The sequence below is a fragment of the Mizuhopecten yessoensis genome, unplaced genomic scaffold (genome assembly GCF_002113885.1).
Source record: "Mizuhopecten yessoensis strain PY_sf001 unplaced genomic scaffold, ASM211388v2 scaffold10831, whole genome shotgun sequence".
NCBI classification, from domain to species: Eukaryota; Metazoa; Mollusca; class Bivalvia; order Pectinida; family Pectinidae; genus Mizuhopecten; species Mizuhopecten yessoensis.
Genome location: NW_018408743.1, coordinates 445,766 through 461,281, shown reverse-complemented (window position 1 = coordinate 461,281; position 15,516 = coordinate 445,766). Strand labels below are relative to the sequence as shown.

Here is a 15,516-nt window from a genome sequence, read left to right as displayed (position 1 = left end):
GTGGCAATATAACGAGGATTTATTGTATCGCTAGCATTAAATACGTACATAAAAGTGCAGACCGTTGCCCGATAGCCTACAGTGGCTATTAATCTACGTACCGCATTGTTGCATGCAATTTATTGTTACTATTGATTTCTAGAGTGGTGTGTAGACACAATAGCAAAGTTTTATCGCATTGCACTGTGCTGCATTGACTTCATACCCACCTGTAACATAATCTGACATTGTAGTGGGTGACCTGCAAGCCTGAATAATCTGTTTCTATTATGAACCAATTATTCATGCATGACGACTGACAAAAATGTAAGGATTACCCCTTTGTTGTCAAAACACAGGAGAAAAAAGGCACAAAAGTCAGTTTCCTCGAATGACAAAATATGACACATGTCCTTTAAGCATGCCGTACAGATATCAGTTGGTAACTGGTTGCCATATGTGTTACAACAAAAATGATATAGAATATGGGATACATTTAATTCTTAACTGTCAAGCTTATTCTGTACTGAGAAACATGTTATATTACTACGGACGTCCTAGTGTGAATAAATTACCTGAATTATTGCCATGGGAAAATATTAAAACATTACGTAGATTAGGTAATTATTTACCGCCAAAAGAATAAAACCCTCGTGCAGTAATATTGCTGAAGTATTATTCATTTTTGTGTGATAAATGCTCATGTTGAATTGTTCTCCGTCATCTTGAAAATTGAAATATGTTTTGTGTACTATGTATATATTTAACCTAAATGCTGTATTGCATTCGGAAATAAAAAAAACCCACTTGAACTTAAACATAAGCTTGCATTGAATCGCATGTTAGGGTAGAGGGGCAACTTACGCTATATGTATCACAAAAAATATACTACTAAGCAAGGCATGCGCAACAGTAGCATTCCCTATTGTCACAAGTGGGATGATAAATGTTCGACTGAGCGGATATGTAATGTTTAACAAACCCGCTAAGTTTTTAGCTGCTTTAACAAATGTCATTAGTTTTAGGCTTATTTTTTTTTCTAATTTGAAATTCAAATTATTTAATTAAAGAAAAGATCGTTTTTTTTCTTTTCTTGCTTATCGATATGTACCACATAAGAAGCATTGTTTACTTAACAACCAATTTCGAAATTGAAATTGATTTGTTTTACATCCTTCATACTAAGTTTGAGTCATGATATTCATGCGCGTACAAATCTATAACATTTCTAATGATGTCGATATCTGATTAATTGCAGTACTGTTCTACAAGAGGTTTAGTATTTGATAATTATAATATTTAAAGTTTTATTTCATAAAATTATAACGTATACATTGTTTGTATCCTCACTTAATATGTAGAACTATATTTCGTAGCGGATGGTGCTGTTACAAATCTGCCACGTTGAGTTTGAATCTGCATCAACTGGAATCAATTTTTGTGAATAGCGTAATTTGATATAAAATGAACATCTCAAAAGGTAAAATGGAATGCATAAATAACATAATCTAATGGCACTGCAAACATTTCTCCTAATAACTGACCTGAGATCATTTGAATTTTGAAAAATGAACAATAGTATTGCAATTCAAATATTAAAGGTAGCTCAATAAATGCTTTTGAGACAGTCTCTACTCTAATAACCTCGAAAATATGTTAATTGCTTTTTTTTTTCTTTTTAATTCATATTGTCCATTTCAGTGGCAGTTAAAAACATTTTCCATGTCTGCTTTGTCTGGTTGATTGATCGTGTGGCTGATAACAATTTGAACAGTTCATTTCAAACCTGATTTATTTAAAGATTGCCTGTCCTGCCAATAATGCAAACATTGTTTTTCGTAAAACCTTTGAAAACTAAATAAAAACATAAAACCAAATGACATAATAAGAAAATGTTCGCCTGACAAAAGGAAAATATCAGAGTTTGCATTGCTCTTAATGTGTGACATTTGAACAATGGATTGTTATGAGTTTTAATCATTTCTCAATTTGGATATTCTGAATCCATTAAACAACATGTATTCGTCACATGTGTTTCTCTTCTTGCGACTATTAAAAAGTACAAAGCCATAAGTTAATGAAAACGGTTGAGAGTAGGATTTGCTATAAATAAATGATGTGAGAACCATGCGTTGCTTCCTGATATGAATGCGTCACGCGACAGGGCAGCTCTCATTCGTCAGCCATTTTATTAATTTCTTCATTTATTCTGATTAATTTTCATTTTCGTTTACCCAATGAAATAATTGTGTTTTGTGCTGATAGTTGTAGCGTTTTATCATTGCAACGTCACAATTGTAACATTGGGGAAAAGTGAATTTCATGGAACTGGCTGTTTCTTTTATTGAATTATTTTGTCCAATCTGTTTCAATACGTTATATACTTTATAAGGTCTTGTTGAGCAAGATATTTAATAACGATATGGAACCAAAGCTTACATAGATATATGAATTTGCCATTCATTTCCATTGAACGGGCCCCTATTCCCTTCATAAGGTCATACAGGAAACCAAGTACACATATAGCTCACTCTGCTTCCGTGATCTATGAATCATGTATGTTCTCAGCACTCGGTTAGATAAGCGTTGGCATTTATTTCACAATTTTGTAAGCTCTGCATTATAATTCATGAATCCACGTTCTGGTCAATTTGTTTTCGAAATTCAAATCAATCAAAATATTTTCATTGGTTAAATATCAGTTTTTGCTGTTTATTAGGTTATTAATATGGGATGATGAATGAGAAGGAGCCTTGTGCTTATCAAATAATATAATTGTTTCTGTTTTGCAGCTTACTTACTTTACACCATGCCCACTCTATGACGTTAGTCTATGGTTTCAGCCAAAATACACATTTTATTCGCACAAATTCACTTATCTTTAAAGCAGTTCGCGCTTACAACAGCAATTTGTTTTCACTATTTATTCAAAAGTAATAAGGTAACGATACAGACAATCCCACCAGCGCCTTACCCGTCTATCACTGTAGGGATAAGGTAGTATAAAATGAAGGGACAATGATAACTTTATCAGGCAGTGTGAAAATAAACTCAGATAAACCATATTTCTTTTACCAACTGAAAAATTAAAAAAACTAAAAAAGTCAACTGAACACCATCTTTTCCAAATGACTGCTTAGCGCAATGGTCAACGATCGCAAATCTTCGGCATTTGACAGACGTAAACAAATAGAAGATTTGCGCGGAGGAATACAATGAACTATAAAACAAAGCAGAACAAGTATTTTTCCAAAAGTCCTATCGTCATTGACTTTTCCATATGCGCATTTACGCTTGAAATTGTGTTTTTATTCTCACAGTATTTTTTCGTGACACTCGTTACACGTTAACTTTGTTGATTTCAGAGTCTAACAGCTTATGTTTGTTTTGTATATTTGTTCCTTTATGTGTAACATGACCCTCATATCCTGTTCCATGACGAGACATTCACATGCTACAAAGTATGACTATGGAGTCTACATATTCATACTCTAACGCACGAAAGGTTAATCTGAAATGAAGATATGATTATCATCGAAGTACACTCAACATTTGTTGAATATGTTGCGTTTTACGAATAAAATTACCTTTCAAACTATTGAAGTTTATTTTTTCAAAGCGAGTGAATACTAATACTTAATTATACCCCCGCAACGAAGTTAGGGGGTGGGGGTGGGTGGGGTATACTGGAATCACCCTGTCTGTCTGTCTGTCGTCCGCTGTAACTTGTCCGGAAAACTTCTCCTTAATTAACAGGTGGATTTCATTGAAACTTTGCATGAACGATCAGTATCTTACGTAGTTGTGCACCGGCATTTTAATTTGGGATTTCGACCCTTTTTGATGGAATTTTGCCCCTTTTTGCGAAATACTTGTCCGGAAAACTCCTCCTTAATTAACAAGTGGATTTCATTGAAACTTTGCATGAACGATCAGTTTCTTATGTAGTTATGCACCGGCATTTTAATTTGGGATTTCGACCCTTTTTGATGGAGTTATGCCCATTTTTGCGAAATACTTGTCCGCGCAACTTCTCCTTAACAGGTGGATTTCATTGAAACTTTGCATGAACGATCAGTATCTTATGTAGTTGTCCACCGGCATTTTAATTTGGGATTTCGACCCTTGATTGAGTTATGCCCCTTTGTGCGAAATACTTGTTTCCTCTTTTTTTTTTTATTTTTTTTTCGTTTTTAATGAAATAGTGATTACCATAACTAATTACTGGTGGGAGACTATATTGTTTTGAATAAGTAAGCCTTTAGCGTACAGTTCTGGGTTATATAGGAGCGGGGGTATTAGTTAGCCTTTAGCGTACAGTTCTGGATTATATAGGAGCGGGGGTATTAGTTAGCCTTTAGCGTACAGTTCTGGTTTATATAGGAGCGGGGGTATTAGTTAGCCTGTGGCTTACAGCTCTAGTTGAGACAGGAGTGACGTCTGCCTTGACGTTGTTACCTGTGCACATCATATTTTTTATACTGTCCACAATTTTCTTCATTGTATAAGAAGGTTAAATACTGAATGTATTTTTCTGAGATTTGTACATGTATTATATTTCTGACCCAAATTGACATTATTTTTGTCATGTGATGAAAAAATACTGTATGTCACAAAGTATTACAAAGCCCAGGACCAGACAAGGTGAAAACAAAACTAATCCGACTGTTCAGATTAGTAATCCGCGATCTGGGCTTACTAAAACCGTAATCTCGGATAATATTTCTTTTACCATATCCCTTCTCGGGTTCCGTATAGTATAATATATAAAAGTTTAAGAAACGGACAATTCCGCCGTGGATCACTGCAAGAGAGGACAAGGAACTTAGAAAAGATGTTATCTTGGAAACTCTTTATATGTTTGATAGATATTTGTTTAAATGTATAACTAACATTGTTTTTAGTAACGATACAGCTAATGCACCGTTTTATGTCGTAGGCATCTTAAACCAGCGGACAGTTTTGTTCCTAATACATTAGAAAAGTTGGACATTATGTAAAACAATCATTTGCTTAATTTGCATATTATATGGTCTTTAGGATAACTGGATGTAACTGATAATGATTGTAGACATAAGATATAATACATAATTTAATGCAATCGAGTATTTATTGCTAGCAGCAAGATGACCTATGCAAGTATTTTCTTAATTATCGTTGAGGAAATTAAAATACACCCTTCTCGGTTTACAGATCACATGTATATATATATTTCAGTTGACTTTTCGGATGAGAATTCTAACCTAAAGTGAGCTTAGTACGATATGCGACTAATGACGTTCATTGTTTCATCTGAGGCAAGAGTATGATCACAAGACACACTCATACGACTGTTATTTGTAATTTTGTGATAAATACAGAATGAAAAAAACCTACAATGCGCCATACAGCTATTTCGTTCTTCTAGGGATCATTGGTGATGCTAGGGTCCAAAATGGTGAAGAAACAGAAGGGAAGATGCGTAATACTTTATTGATATGCATTTTATAAGTTCGCATTCTCCTGACGAATAGACATCAATTTGTGATACATTACGGATAAAAATCAACAACATTTTTCAACTGTAAAATACGTTCGATGTTGCTCTGTTCTCCATTGTTTCGACCGATGTGTTATATACGTAGCTTTGTCGAAGATAGAAGACAAGTGGACCGAACTGGACAGGATGGTCAGGAACGTGTCAGTCACAAACAACATATCTCGCAGGCTCGGCGGCATAAGTGACTTAATATCCACCAAATGACAATTAACACCGTGATAGATAAATGTTCAGGACAATAAACACCTCGGTAAATAAATGCTCAGGACAATTAACACCGTGATAGATAAATGCTCAGGACAATAAACACATTGACAGCTAAATGATTATGATAGACAGTTGTTAGGAAATGAAGACTATCGTTGTTTGTAGGTGTATTTTGCATTTAGAATATCAATTTCGTTTAGTTGTCTTACTCAACGCAGACATGTCCTTATCCTTTGAAGTTTTGCAACCTCGTCGGTTAAAAAATGTGCCGTACAGCAAGATTTCTAGTATTTCCAGCCAAAATCGGTGTATCGACAACGGTTTAAAATATATGCACTCTGATATAATGATCGTTGAAATCAAACAAAATCCTTGGCCATAATAAATCTCATCAAACATCGAATTCCTTCGCCGACTAGCCTCTCCTGCTGAGCGTTTTATATTACCAAAACAGCTGACAAGCACAGACAAGGGCACGCAGGTGATGGGAAAACACCCTTTGAGACAGCCCCCCTCCCTAGACTACGTTGATTGATGGGAGCGGTTGCATGGGAAAACCCCATTAAAGGTAAGACATTCAGCAGGGACGGAGAGTTAGCGAACAGCGTGTGTTGTATTCGTGCAGGTAAGTTAGCCTATTGTTATTTTTAGTAATATTAGACAATTCTAAAACATATGTATATGATAATAATATATTGAAAAAGTGAATATATTGTGGGATTCTCTCTGTGTGCGTTAGCGGTTACCGAACTGTCGGTATTTATTGTGATTTAGAAGGGATGATGCAGACTTGCCCCGAGGCGAAATGAGTCGCCTGTACTTACCTGTAAGGACAGTATCATGTTACATTGTATGCCTTCATATTATTTAATGTCGAACCACCAGGATTTCATCACACTCAATGTTGACGAGGTAGCAGATAAACTGTATCGTTTACTCTTGGCTCCTTATATGACAGTATTCATATGACGTGCTGTACGTTTTTCTACACAATGTTACACAACCTACTGTATTTGAAGTGTTGAAAAAATGTCATGATACATAACACATCTCATACAGGAGTTTCCTTTAAAAAATATCCATTTATACAACACTTTCAATGCAAATATCTTTGGAACGATTAGAAATAACAGAATACGTTCCAAAATCTAAATTTAATTCGTGTAAAATACTTATACGTGTTAAAAATTTGGCTACAATGCAGTTGTACAGGTCCACACCCATATGTACGCCATATTTGTCAAGTTGAAGTGTTACCATGGAGTTTACCCGTTACGTCAAAAAACCCTTCTATTTTGCTTTGATAATTATCGATGCTTATGGATGTATTAAGATAGAATATGTTGTGAGGGGGAGAAGGAATTGCTGGAGGAGGAGGCGGAAGAGAGGGTAAAAAGGGAAGGGGGAGAACTTCTTAGACGTCGAAGGAACAAAAACATGCGTCATTGCAAGTTATATAAGAAGGAATTCACCAGAAGTGATAATTTGAAAAGTCGTGTAGTTTGTATTCTTTCTTGGTTGAGAGTTGAAGTGGGAGCGTATTAAATGCACCACCCATTCCCCGTAGCTGTTTCATTGTCAACGTCATGTGGGTAAAACTTACTTAGTGGAGATATAACTTCAGGATAATGAGACAAGAATAGTACCTCTCCCACAGAGGTTATCATTATGGCTCTGTACACGAGGGCAACGTTTGTGTGCAATTACTTGGGAGTTTTGTAAAATTTACAATGGGACGTTTAGGAAAATATAACAAAAAATGTCAGAACAAGGTAAAACAAGCATTATTTGCAGTTATGAGTGCATGTCGGAACGTTTGATACTGAAACTCAATTGTCTGCTTTTGACACATATGTTAATAGTATGTTAAGCTATGGTGTTGAAATATGGGGTTTTCCTAAAGCCCCTGATGTCGGTAAAGTTCATACTATGTTTTGTAAGAGATTGCTTAGTGTACGTTAACATGTGTGTAATGCCATGGTGTACTCAGAATTTGGTAGGTATCCTTTAACATTATTAAGGAAATTGATTTTTTTTTAAAGTATTGGATGAAATTGACAAGAACTGAATATTGTATTTTAAAATCATGTTACAATGAAATGGTAGAGAATAAGGATACATGGATAATGAACATCAAAGCTGAGTTATATAGGATAGGCCCGGGGTATGTTTGGGAATATGATATTAACGACAATAAGATTTATTCATTAATTTCAGAATGTGCATTTTTTTTTTAGAATATCCTCAAAAGCGAATGCGTATAGATGTCTTTACGATAATATTGATCAAAACTACATGCGTAAACCCATACCAAAAGAATATCTGAAAGACATTACAAAAACTAGAATATCTTCTCATAACTTAGATTTAGATAAAGGTCGATATCAAAACACTGAGCGAAATCGTCGAGTGTATGATTTGTGCAATTTAGATGATGTTGAAGATGAGTTTCATGTTATTCTTAAATGCCCATGTTATTCTGATTTGCGAGCAAATGTTTTGAAAACGTATTGAGGACTACTGAGTGTGAAAAATACAAAAGAAATAACGAAGTTAGGGAAATTTGCAAATTCGAGAAGAATCCATTTATTATAAATAGTTTAGTTGCACTCTCCATACATATTGTACTTTTTCTGTTTGTAATTGTGTTGTGAGTGTGTAATGTTGTGTATTGTTATTTAGTATTTTGCACTGTAAATACTGCACTTTTGTTACTTGTAACTGATGAGTTGAAAGACTCAAAGTAATAAAGACCTTGAACTTGTTCTGTCATCCAAGCTACTTTAAAACCCAATGCCGAACATATGGATTCGGAGCAAGAACAGTTTATAGTTCCCAAGATAAGAAATCTGATAAAATTGGATTATCTCGTATCCAAAACAAGAACAGATCCTCATATCAATAGACTGATTACGAATGGTAGCCATCACTTATTCATGTAACATTGGCGCTTATATCAAGAAAAAAGAAGCAAAAACAAGTAAGCAATACGGAAATCAACATGAGTATTTTATTTCGATAACTTTGGAATCGATGCGCCAGAATGTCAATGTTGTCATCGATATACAAACAAAAACACACACCTGGAAATTTTGCAAAGTCAACATTCTGAGAAACTTTCTTAAGAGGTCCTAGAGTTCCGAGGTCGGCTTGATACACGGATTAGAAGATTATCAGAGTGATATTTCCGAAGAACTTCCCGACAAAATGACTGAATGTGGTGACTGCGGACTGATGTTTGGAAAGCATGCACGATCTACAAAGTAATGTTCGACGAATGTGTCCCTAACATGATACACTCAAAAGAAAATTGGACGAGAATAATGTCAAAATGCATATACCCGATGTCAAAGAGAATGATTAAAAGGAAAAAGATCAGTAAAAGGGCTGAAACCAGTAACACGGAAGAAACAGAAATAAGACGCAATTGACTTAAAAAAAGAGGTTGGATGCAAAACTGATGTAAAGATGCAAGAAGATGACACGCCGGAACCCTTGAATCAATACTAGAGGACACTTATCAACATTGTCAGGCACTAGAGTATTACTTTTTTGATTATACGGTTAAAGTGGACTTGATGTCATGGGCGGTTTTTACAATTTTAAATAGTCTACAAAGTGAAACAAACATTTAAAGAAAATATTTCTTATTCATTTTCAACCGGACATATTTTGTGTTGTTTACGATATCAGTGCTCGCACCGTATATTTATTTCTTTTTTTTCACCTTGTTAACCATAAACATTTAAACTTCCTCGTTGAGAGTGGAGAATGTACCCATAGTTTCTTATTTCACACACACACACCATCTGCAAAAAACATTACATGCAGAGACCTGCAATCGGGACGCCTTATTGCTGTAATGGACACGCAATATACACCAACACTTAACAGACGAGGTATAATCTCATAAAACTTTCAGCTCGGTAGCTTTTATCCACTTTAAGCACGACCATATTTTAAATATTGCATGCAGTGTGTCCTATTCACTGTTCTGTTTAATACGAGATTCAACAAAATGTTTATTTTGGAATAAAATGTCGATTTACGAGTGGTACTCTCGTACCCATGCTAAGTTACTGAACAGTGTAACATGTACAACTAACAGTTCGTTGTGAGGCTTCTCTAGGAGTTCACTTTTCTTTGTGAGGCCTCTCTAAGGGTTCAAGTTTCTCTGTGAGGCCTTTCTAGGGGTTCAAGTCGTTTGTTTTAAGTAACAATGACTGGTATCATTCAGAGAAGAGTAACGTATCATCAGTAAAGGAAGGGCATCCTAAAACGTTTAATACAGGAATTGTAAGACTTCTCAAAGGCGTACAGTCTTAAGCCGTGTAGTATACGGACCAGTCAGAAATTGGAACAACTTCACGGGAACATACGATTGACTTGATTTGCATACCGATAAAACCGATATACATAAGGTTAATAATTTAGAGTTTTTCCGTTTATATTTTGGGTAGTCAATCGCAACTCGGTGATCAATTTTCTTTCATTTCACGAGTTATAACACATCATTTTTCTTTTGATGTACAAAGAACGTACATGCTAATAGAGTATTTTTGCTCTGGAAAGTACAAAATGTCCCTGTTTGATAGTAGTGATAGGGTGACATTGAAATCTGTACTGACACGAAATGTTTTGGAAATAATGTTTTTTGTCATTGATTGCATAATTCCTCGTTATATTATTAAACCCCATTTTCGAAATATTGTTTGACTGCATTATAAGACCAAAAACAGCTGCTTCAAATAACAATATAGTCAATATTTGTGATCCTGAAAAATATTATAAAAAAAACTTTGATTGCGATAAGGTATATTCATATTTCTAAGACTTCATATTAAATCCACTTACATTTGATCGACGACCTTTTCTATGGAAAGATTGAAAAAATGTTTATTGACTACACGCAAAACGATGTTTCAAGAAATTGTTTCAGAATTGTACAAAGTCGTAAAAAACCTTTGATATGCATTATTAGCAAACATGATATTTGACGTTTTCTGTATTTTTTAGGCAATCATATTACTTTGGTGGACTATGAACAAAGAGTTTAACAAGGAGAGCAGACGACACTGGTAAAAGTGCCATGTCAAAGGAAGCAGTAATGCAGAAGTTTTTGGCGGTTGTGGCGGTGCTTGGAGCTATCAATCTTTTTGTATTCCTTGTTTCGTGGAAAGGACTTAATACAAAGCCTCAATGTTCCCTCAACAGTTTTCTTCAAATGTCAGCAAATTTCATAGCTAGCAATGGCAAGCATTCTATAACAGAACATCTATCAGAATCGTGCCCTAATTCATTTCTTGAAAAAGAAGCAGCGTCCATTATCGACTTCCGAAAGACGGTCAGAGATTTAATTCACGAATGTAACTCTCGGAGGTTATTGTTCTCTCCACACGGGCAAATCACTACTCAACCAATACTTACATTGTTTACATCATGGATAAACGAAAAACACGTGCATGAAGTTCACAAAAAGACATTAGCTAACTGGAGTAGATTTTCACCAAAGTTTACTCTAGTTTTATTTACAAACGATAGTGTTTTATCCACTCAAGCAGAAGAATATGGTTGGAAGACGTATCCCATCATGGACCACGCGGCTGGCGGGGCTCCGGTGTTAAAAGCAATGTTTCAGACCGTGATAGAAAACATAAACTCAACATTTTATGGTTATGCCAATAGTGATATCTTGTTTACGGATGCATTACCCGACTCCCTTGATTTGATCGCACAGAAATTCAAGTCTCCAACATCTGTGTTTATATCTGGTATCAGAACAAATGTACCTAACGTATCCCTCAAAGAAGCCGCTTCATTTCCCAACATAGCAGCAGCGGCCAATGTACGAGGGAAGCTTTTCGAAATCCATTCTGCGGATTATTTTTTCACAACAAAATGGTTTCCGTGGGCGGATGTACCGCCGCTTGTGATTGGTCGACGTGCTTATGATAACTATATAGTATCACACGCGCGAAGAATTAAAGCGACCGTCATAGATGCAACGGAAACGGTTCCGGCTATTCATCAAACAACAGCCAAAGGGAACCAGGAGGGTATTACACGCCCTGATGCTGATTATAACGACAAGTACCTTGTGAGACTAGGAATTACTCCGAAGTACGAAAGCGGATTTGTTACATGTGCCGAGTGGAAATTATATGAAACACTCTGTGGTGATATAGACATTGTGCAAAGACAATCATTACCAAAATACTGTGCCATACAGTAAAATAATACTGTCTCGCTTTTTATAATGGATTTATAACTTCATTCCAGACCGATCTCCAATGTGCTTCTATTAGACTGTCCATTTGATTTTCGCATACTATGCTTATGATTTTTTTTTTAAATCGTAGTCTTGAAGCGTTTTAATGTTGTAACTACATGTACCACTTATGTATAATTGTATATAACTACATGTACAAATGTACCACTTGTGTATAATTGTATATTTTTCGTCAACGAATATATGTAACCTCTGGCATTGTCCCATCTTTTAAATGCTTCTCATTCTATTGCTGTGTGATATTGATAGTTAATGTGATAAACACGTATTTCTGTTAGTACTGCTTTTCAATATTTACAGAGACACGGAACATTAATACAAATGTACCTTTCCCTTTCCTGAATATGATATGAAACAGTTGATAAAGATCCGTCAAATTCTTTTTTTTATTTCATATGCAGAAAATTCACGTTATGCTACCATCTTCTGTCCGCAAAAGAATGCATTATTAAGGGGTTTTGGCGATAAAGTTTGACAAACAAATAATGATAAGGGAAGCTTAAAAGAAATTTGGGGTAAGCTAGGGTTGGCCATACATTTAGGGAGATGTATGAAGTATGTGAAATAAAACTTAAAAGAAAAACTGGCAGTAAGCTAGGTGGCAAATAAAATGAGAGACTTTATGTCGTGGTTTTTAGATTTGAATTGTCACTACAATTAAAAGTACAGAAATCTAAGCAGAAAACATATTTTTATACTGTTTTGACATGTGTTGATTTATAAGATAAAAATCATATTATCTTAACAATCTTGTACCAGCGAGGGTAACTTATCAATACGTTTGATATCGCTTTGTTGCCGGTAAACAAGTGTTGTAGTTGTCATTTTATATCGTTCACATGTAGTAATGTACATCTAGGTGGTGCAACTTCTTTAGTGCGAATTAAACAAATAAGGTACTCTTTGTTTAGCGTGAGATGATTTATTTAAGTAATATCGTAAATTTGTTTAAGCATTTTGAAATCGTTTTTCACTTATGGTGTAGCTTTACATAACACTTAGCATGAATAGAAAGTCGTGCATGAAACAGTTATACTAAATATGCAGTGTGTCATGTGTCAACAACGAAAAATAAATAGTATAGGATTTATAAAATACTGTATATGACGCACTCCTTCCTACATTTAAACGTATGTGTAATTGGTAGTAATATGACTCGCACAAAAACATAAAATAAACGAACAAACAAATGAAATTAATAGAATTAATGACCAACATAAAATTTACATTTGACATGATCACAGTTTATGAGTATAACGTTGGCCCCACCCATCTCTCTAAAGTAATTGAATATGTTTGTTTGTTTGCTTGTTTTTGTTGTTGTTGTTTTTTTGGTGTTTTTATTTATTTATTTTTTTATTTTTTTTGGGGGGGGGGGGGGGGGGGTTNGCTTCATTTTTAAAGCAAATGTTGTGGGTGTTAATCGTTTGAATTATGACGCTGTGAAAAATATTTACATATCATAAATATAAAAATCCTAGCTATAATCCTAGCTGTAGAATGCGTAGCCCGACAAACCTTCGGCAAACGAAAGTAATTAAATAAAATAGTTGAAAATAATATTTTCCCCAATGTTTGCAGAAAAAACAATTAAATCACCAACGGGAATGTTAGGACATTACAGAGTTAAATCTAAACCAAATTAACATATCATTTGAGTGCTACCGGTATAACACTCGTTATACTAAATTCCATGTATGATCTATAATTAATGAATTGATCTAAAATAGATTGTTTATCATTACATCATATTGTTTTATACATTGTGAAGACTGGTCGGACATAAAAAAATATATGCTTCAGGAATAGCCGTGCTTTTTTTTAAAGTAGAAAGAATATAATACTTAGTATACAGAAGCCAACTTGTTTCTTTGAGATTTTAGTGTTATGACACACCACTGTACATTGAACATATATCTGAGGTAATTTAGAATGTTTACAAGAATACAGTTTTCAATGGTATAAGCATGTTTATGTACACAGATTGGATACAAAATACAATAAATCTTTGTATATTTTTGGAATATGTATTTGTTTTTTTTGTCTTTTTATTTAACTTTATTTAAATTCATCATTTATTCTTCAAGATTAAATAAAAAGTACACCCGTTTTTTTCATATTTGAAAAAAACCCTGAAATGTAACAAACCTTAAAATAATTATCTCAGAATTGTTGGTGAATATTGGTTTTGTGGTATCCTTTGCCTAACACCCTGACACAACAAATGGTGTCCTTTCAAAGAAAGTTATCATTCAACTTGAAATCTTTAGCTTCTACTGACATACTGATTTTACAACTATTTTTTTGTGAAATACTTTTGATATCAAAAAATGAAGAAAATAAAAAAATACATAATAAACGTTTTTAGTCAGCCTGATAAATTATCTCTTGAGCTCAATATCACATCAGTCAAGCTTTATACGTGATTGATAAAGCTCTGTTGACATCAATACTTACTAATGTAGGCTTTTAATAAGATTTTTTGTTTTTGTTTTCCAGGGGATAACGTATTTTACATGCAACTTCTACAACAGACAACTGATAATAACTATTAGTACTTAACATATTGGCAAAGTACAAATTACGCTCATTTATACTGGTATAATACTGGTGACAATCGATATAGGCGACTTGACTTCTAGATTGATTTTTTTTCAATATTTTTCTGCGTGACATCCAAGCTCGAAATATATAAACGGATGTACAGGTCAGTATGTGTCACTATGATATGGTTACTCTAGGTAGCTAGTAACGCGACACAAGTATTTGAGAAAAGACCTTTCACTTTTACACATCGATAACATTATAGTTCTGATATAATTTCTTGAATATTACAACAAAATGACGCCATTGTATGACGTCTTTATCTCTGAATGCTTGATCAAATAGGGTAACTAGAAGTCGCCCCAACATTTCCTTCATATGATATAATTACTTCCAGGCTAACTCAGTATTATCTTCATACAATATGGTTACTAAGGTAACCCTGGCATGTCTAGCTTATATTAGCACAACAGGTCCCCTGTATCTAAAATAGTTACTTCCAGGCCAACCCAGAATTATGTTCTTTTAATATGGTTACTAAGGTTACCCTAGTTTCTCTATCTAATTTTCACACATATGGTTACCCCTGTATCTCCTCCAACAAACATGACTACGAAGGTAGCTATAGTATCTCTAACTAATAATGGTACATCATGTCAGCCTGTATCCTCTCTAACTGAAATTCTTTTTAAGGTAACCCTAGTATCTCTATCTAATATTGGTAAATCAGGTCACCCAAGATCTCCCCTGCCTTACAAAGATACTATAGGCAACCCTTGAATCTCTTTCTAATATTGGTAAATCAGGTCACCCGAATATCTCTCTTAACTAATATGATTGCTTCAGTTAACCTAGAATTTCTATCTGATATTGGTAAATCAGGTCACCCGAATATCTCTCTTAACTAATATGATTGCTTCAGTTAACCTAGAATTTCTATCTGATATTGGTGAATCAG

The 15,516-nt window shown here is 34.5% G+C and overlaps 1 protein-coding gene across 1 annotated transcript; it reads left to right on the top strand.

The window, feature by feature from the left end:
* The first annotated feature begins 6,295 nt into the window (after positions 1–6,295).
* On the top strand, positions 6,296–13,348 carry LOC110462814. Its single transcript, XM_021517006.1, has 2 exons — positions 6,296–6,350; positions 10,742–13,348. Exon 2 carries the CDS (start codon positions 10,815–10,817, stop codon positions 11,955–11,957), a length of 1,143 nt encoding a protein of 380 aa, XP_021372681.1. The 5' UTR covers positions 6,296–6,350; positions 10,742–10,814; the 3' UTR covers positions 11,958–13,348.
* The last annotated feature ends 2,168 nt before the right edge of the window (positions 13,349–15,516 follow it).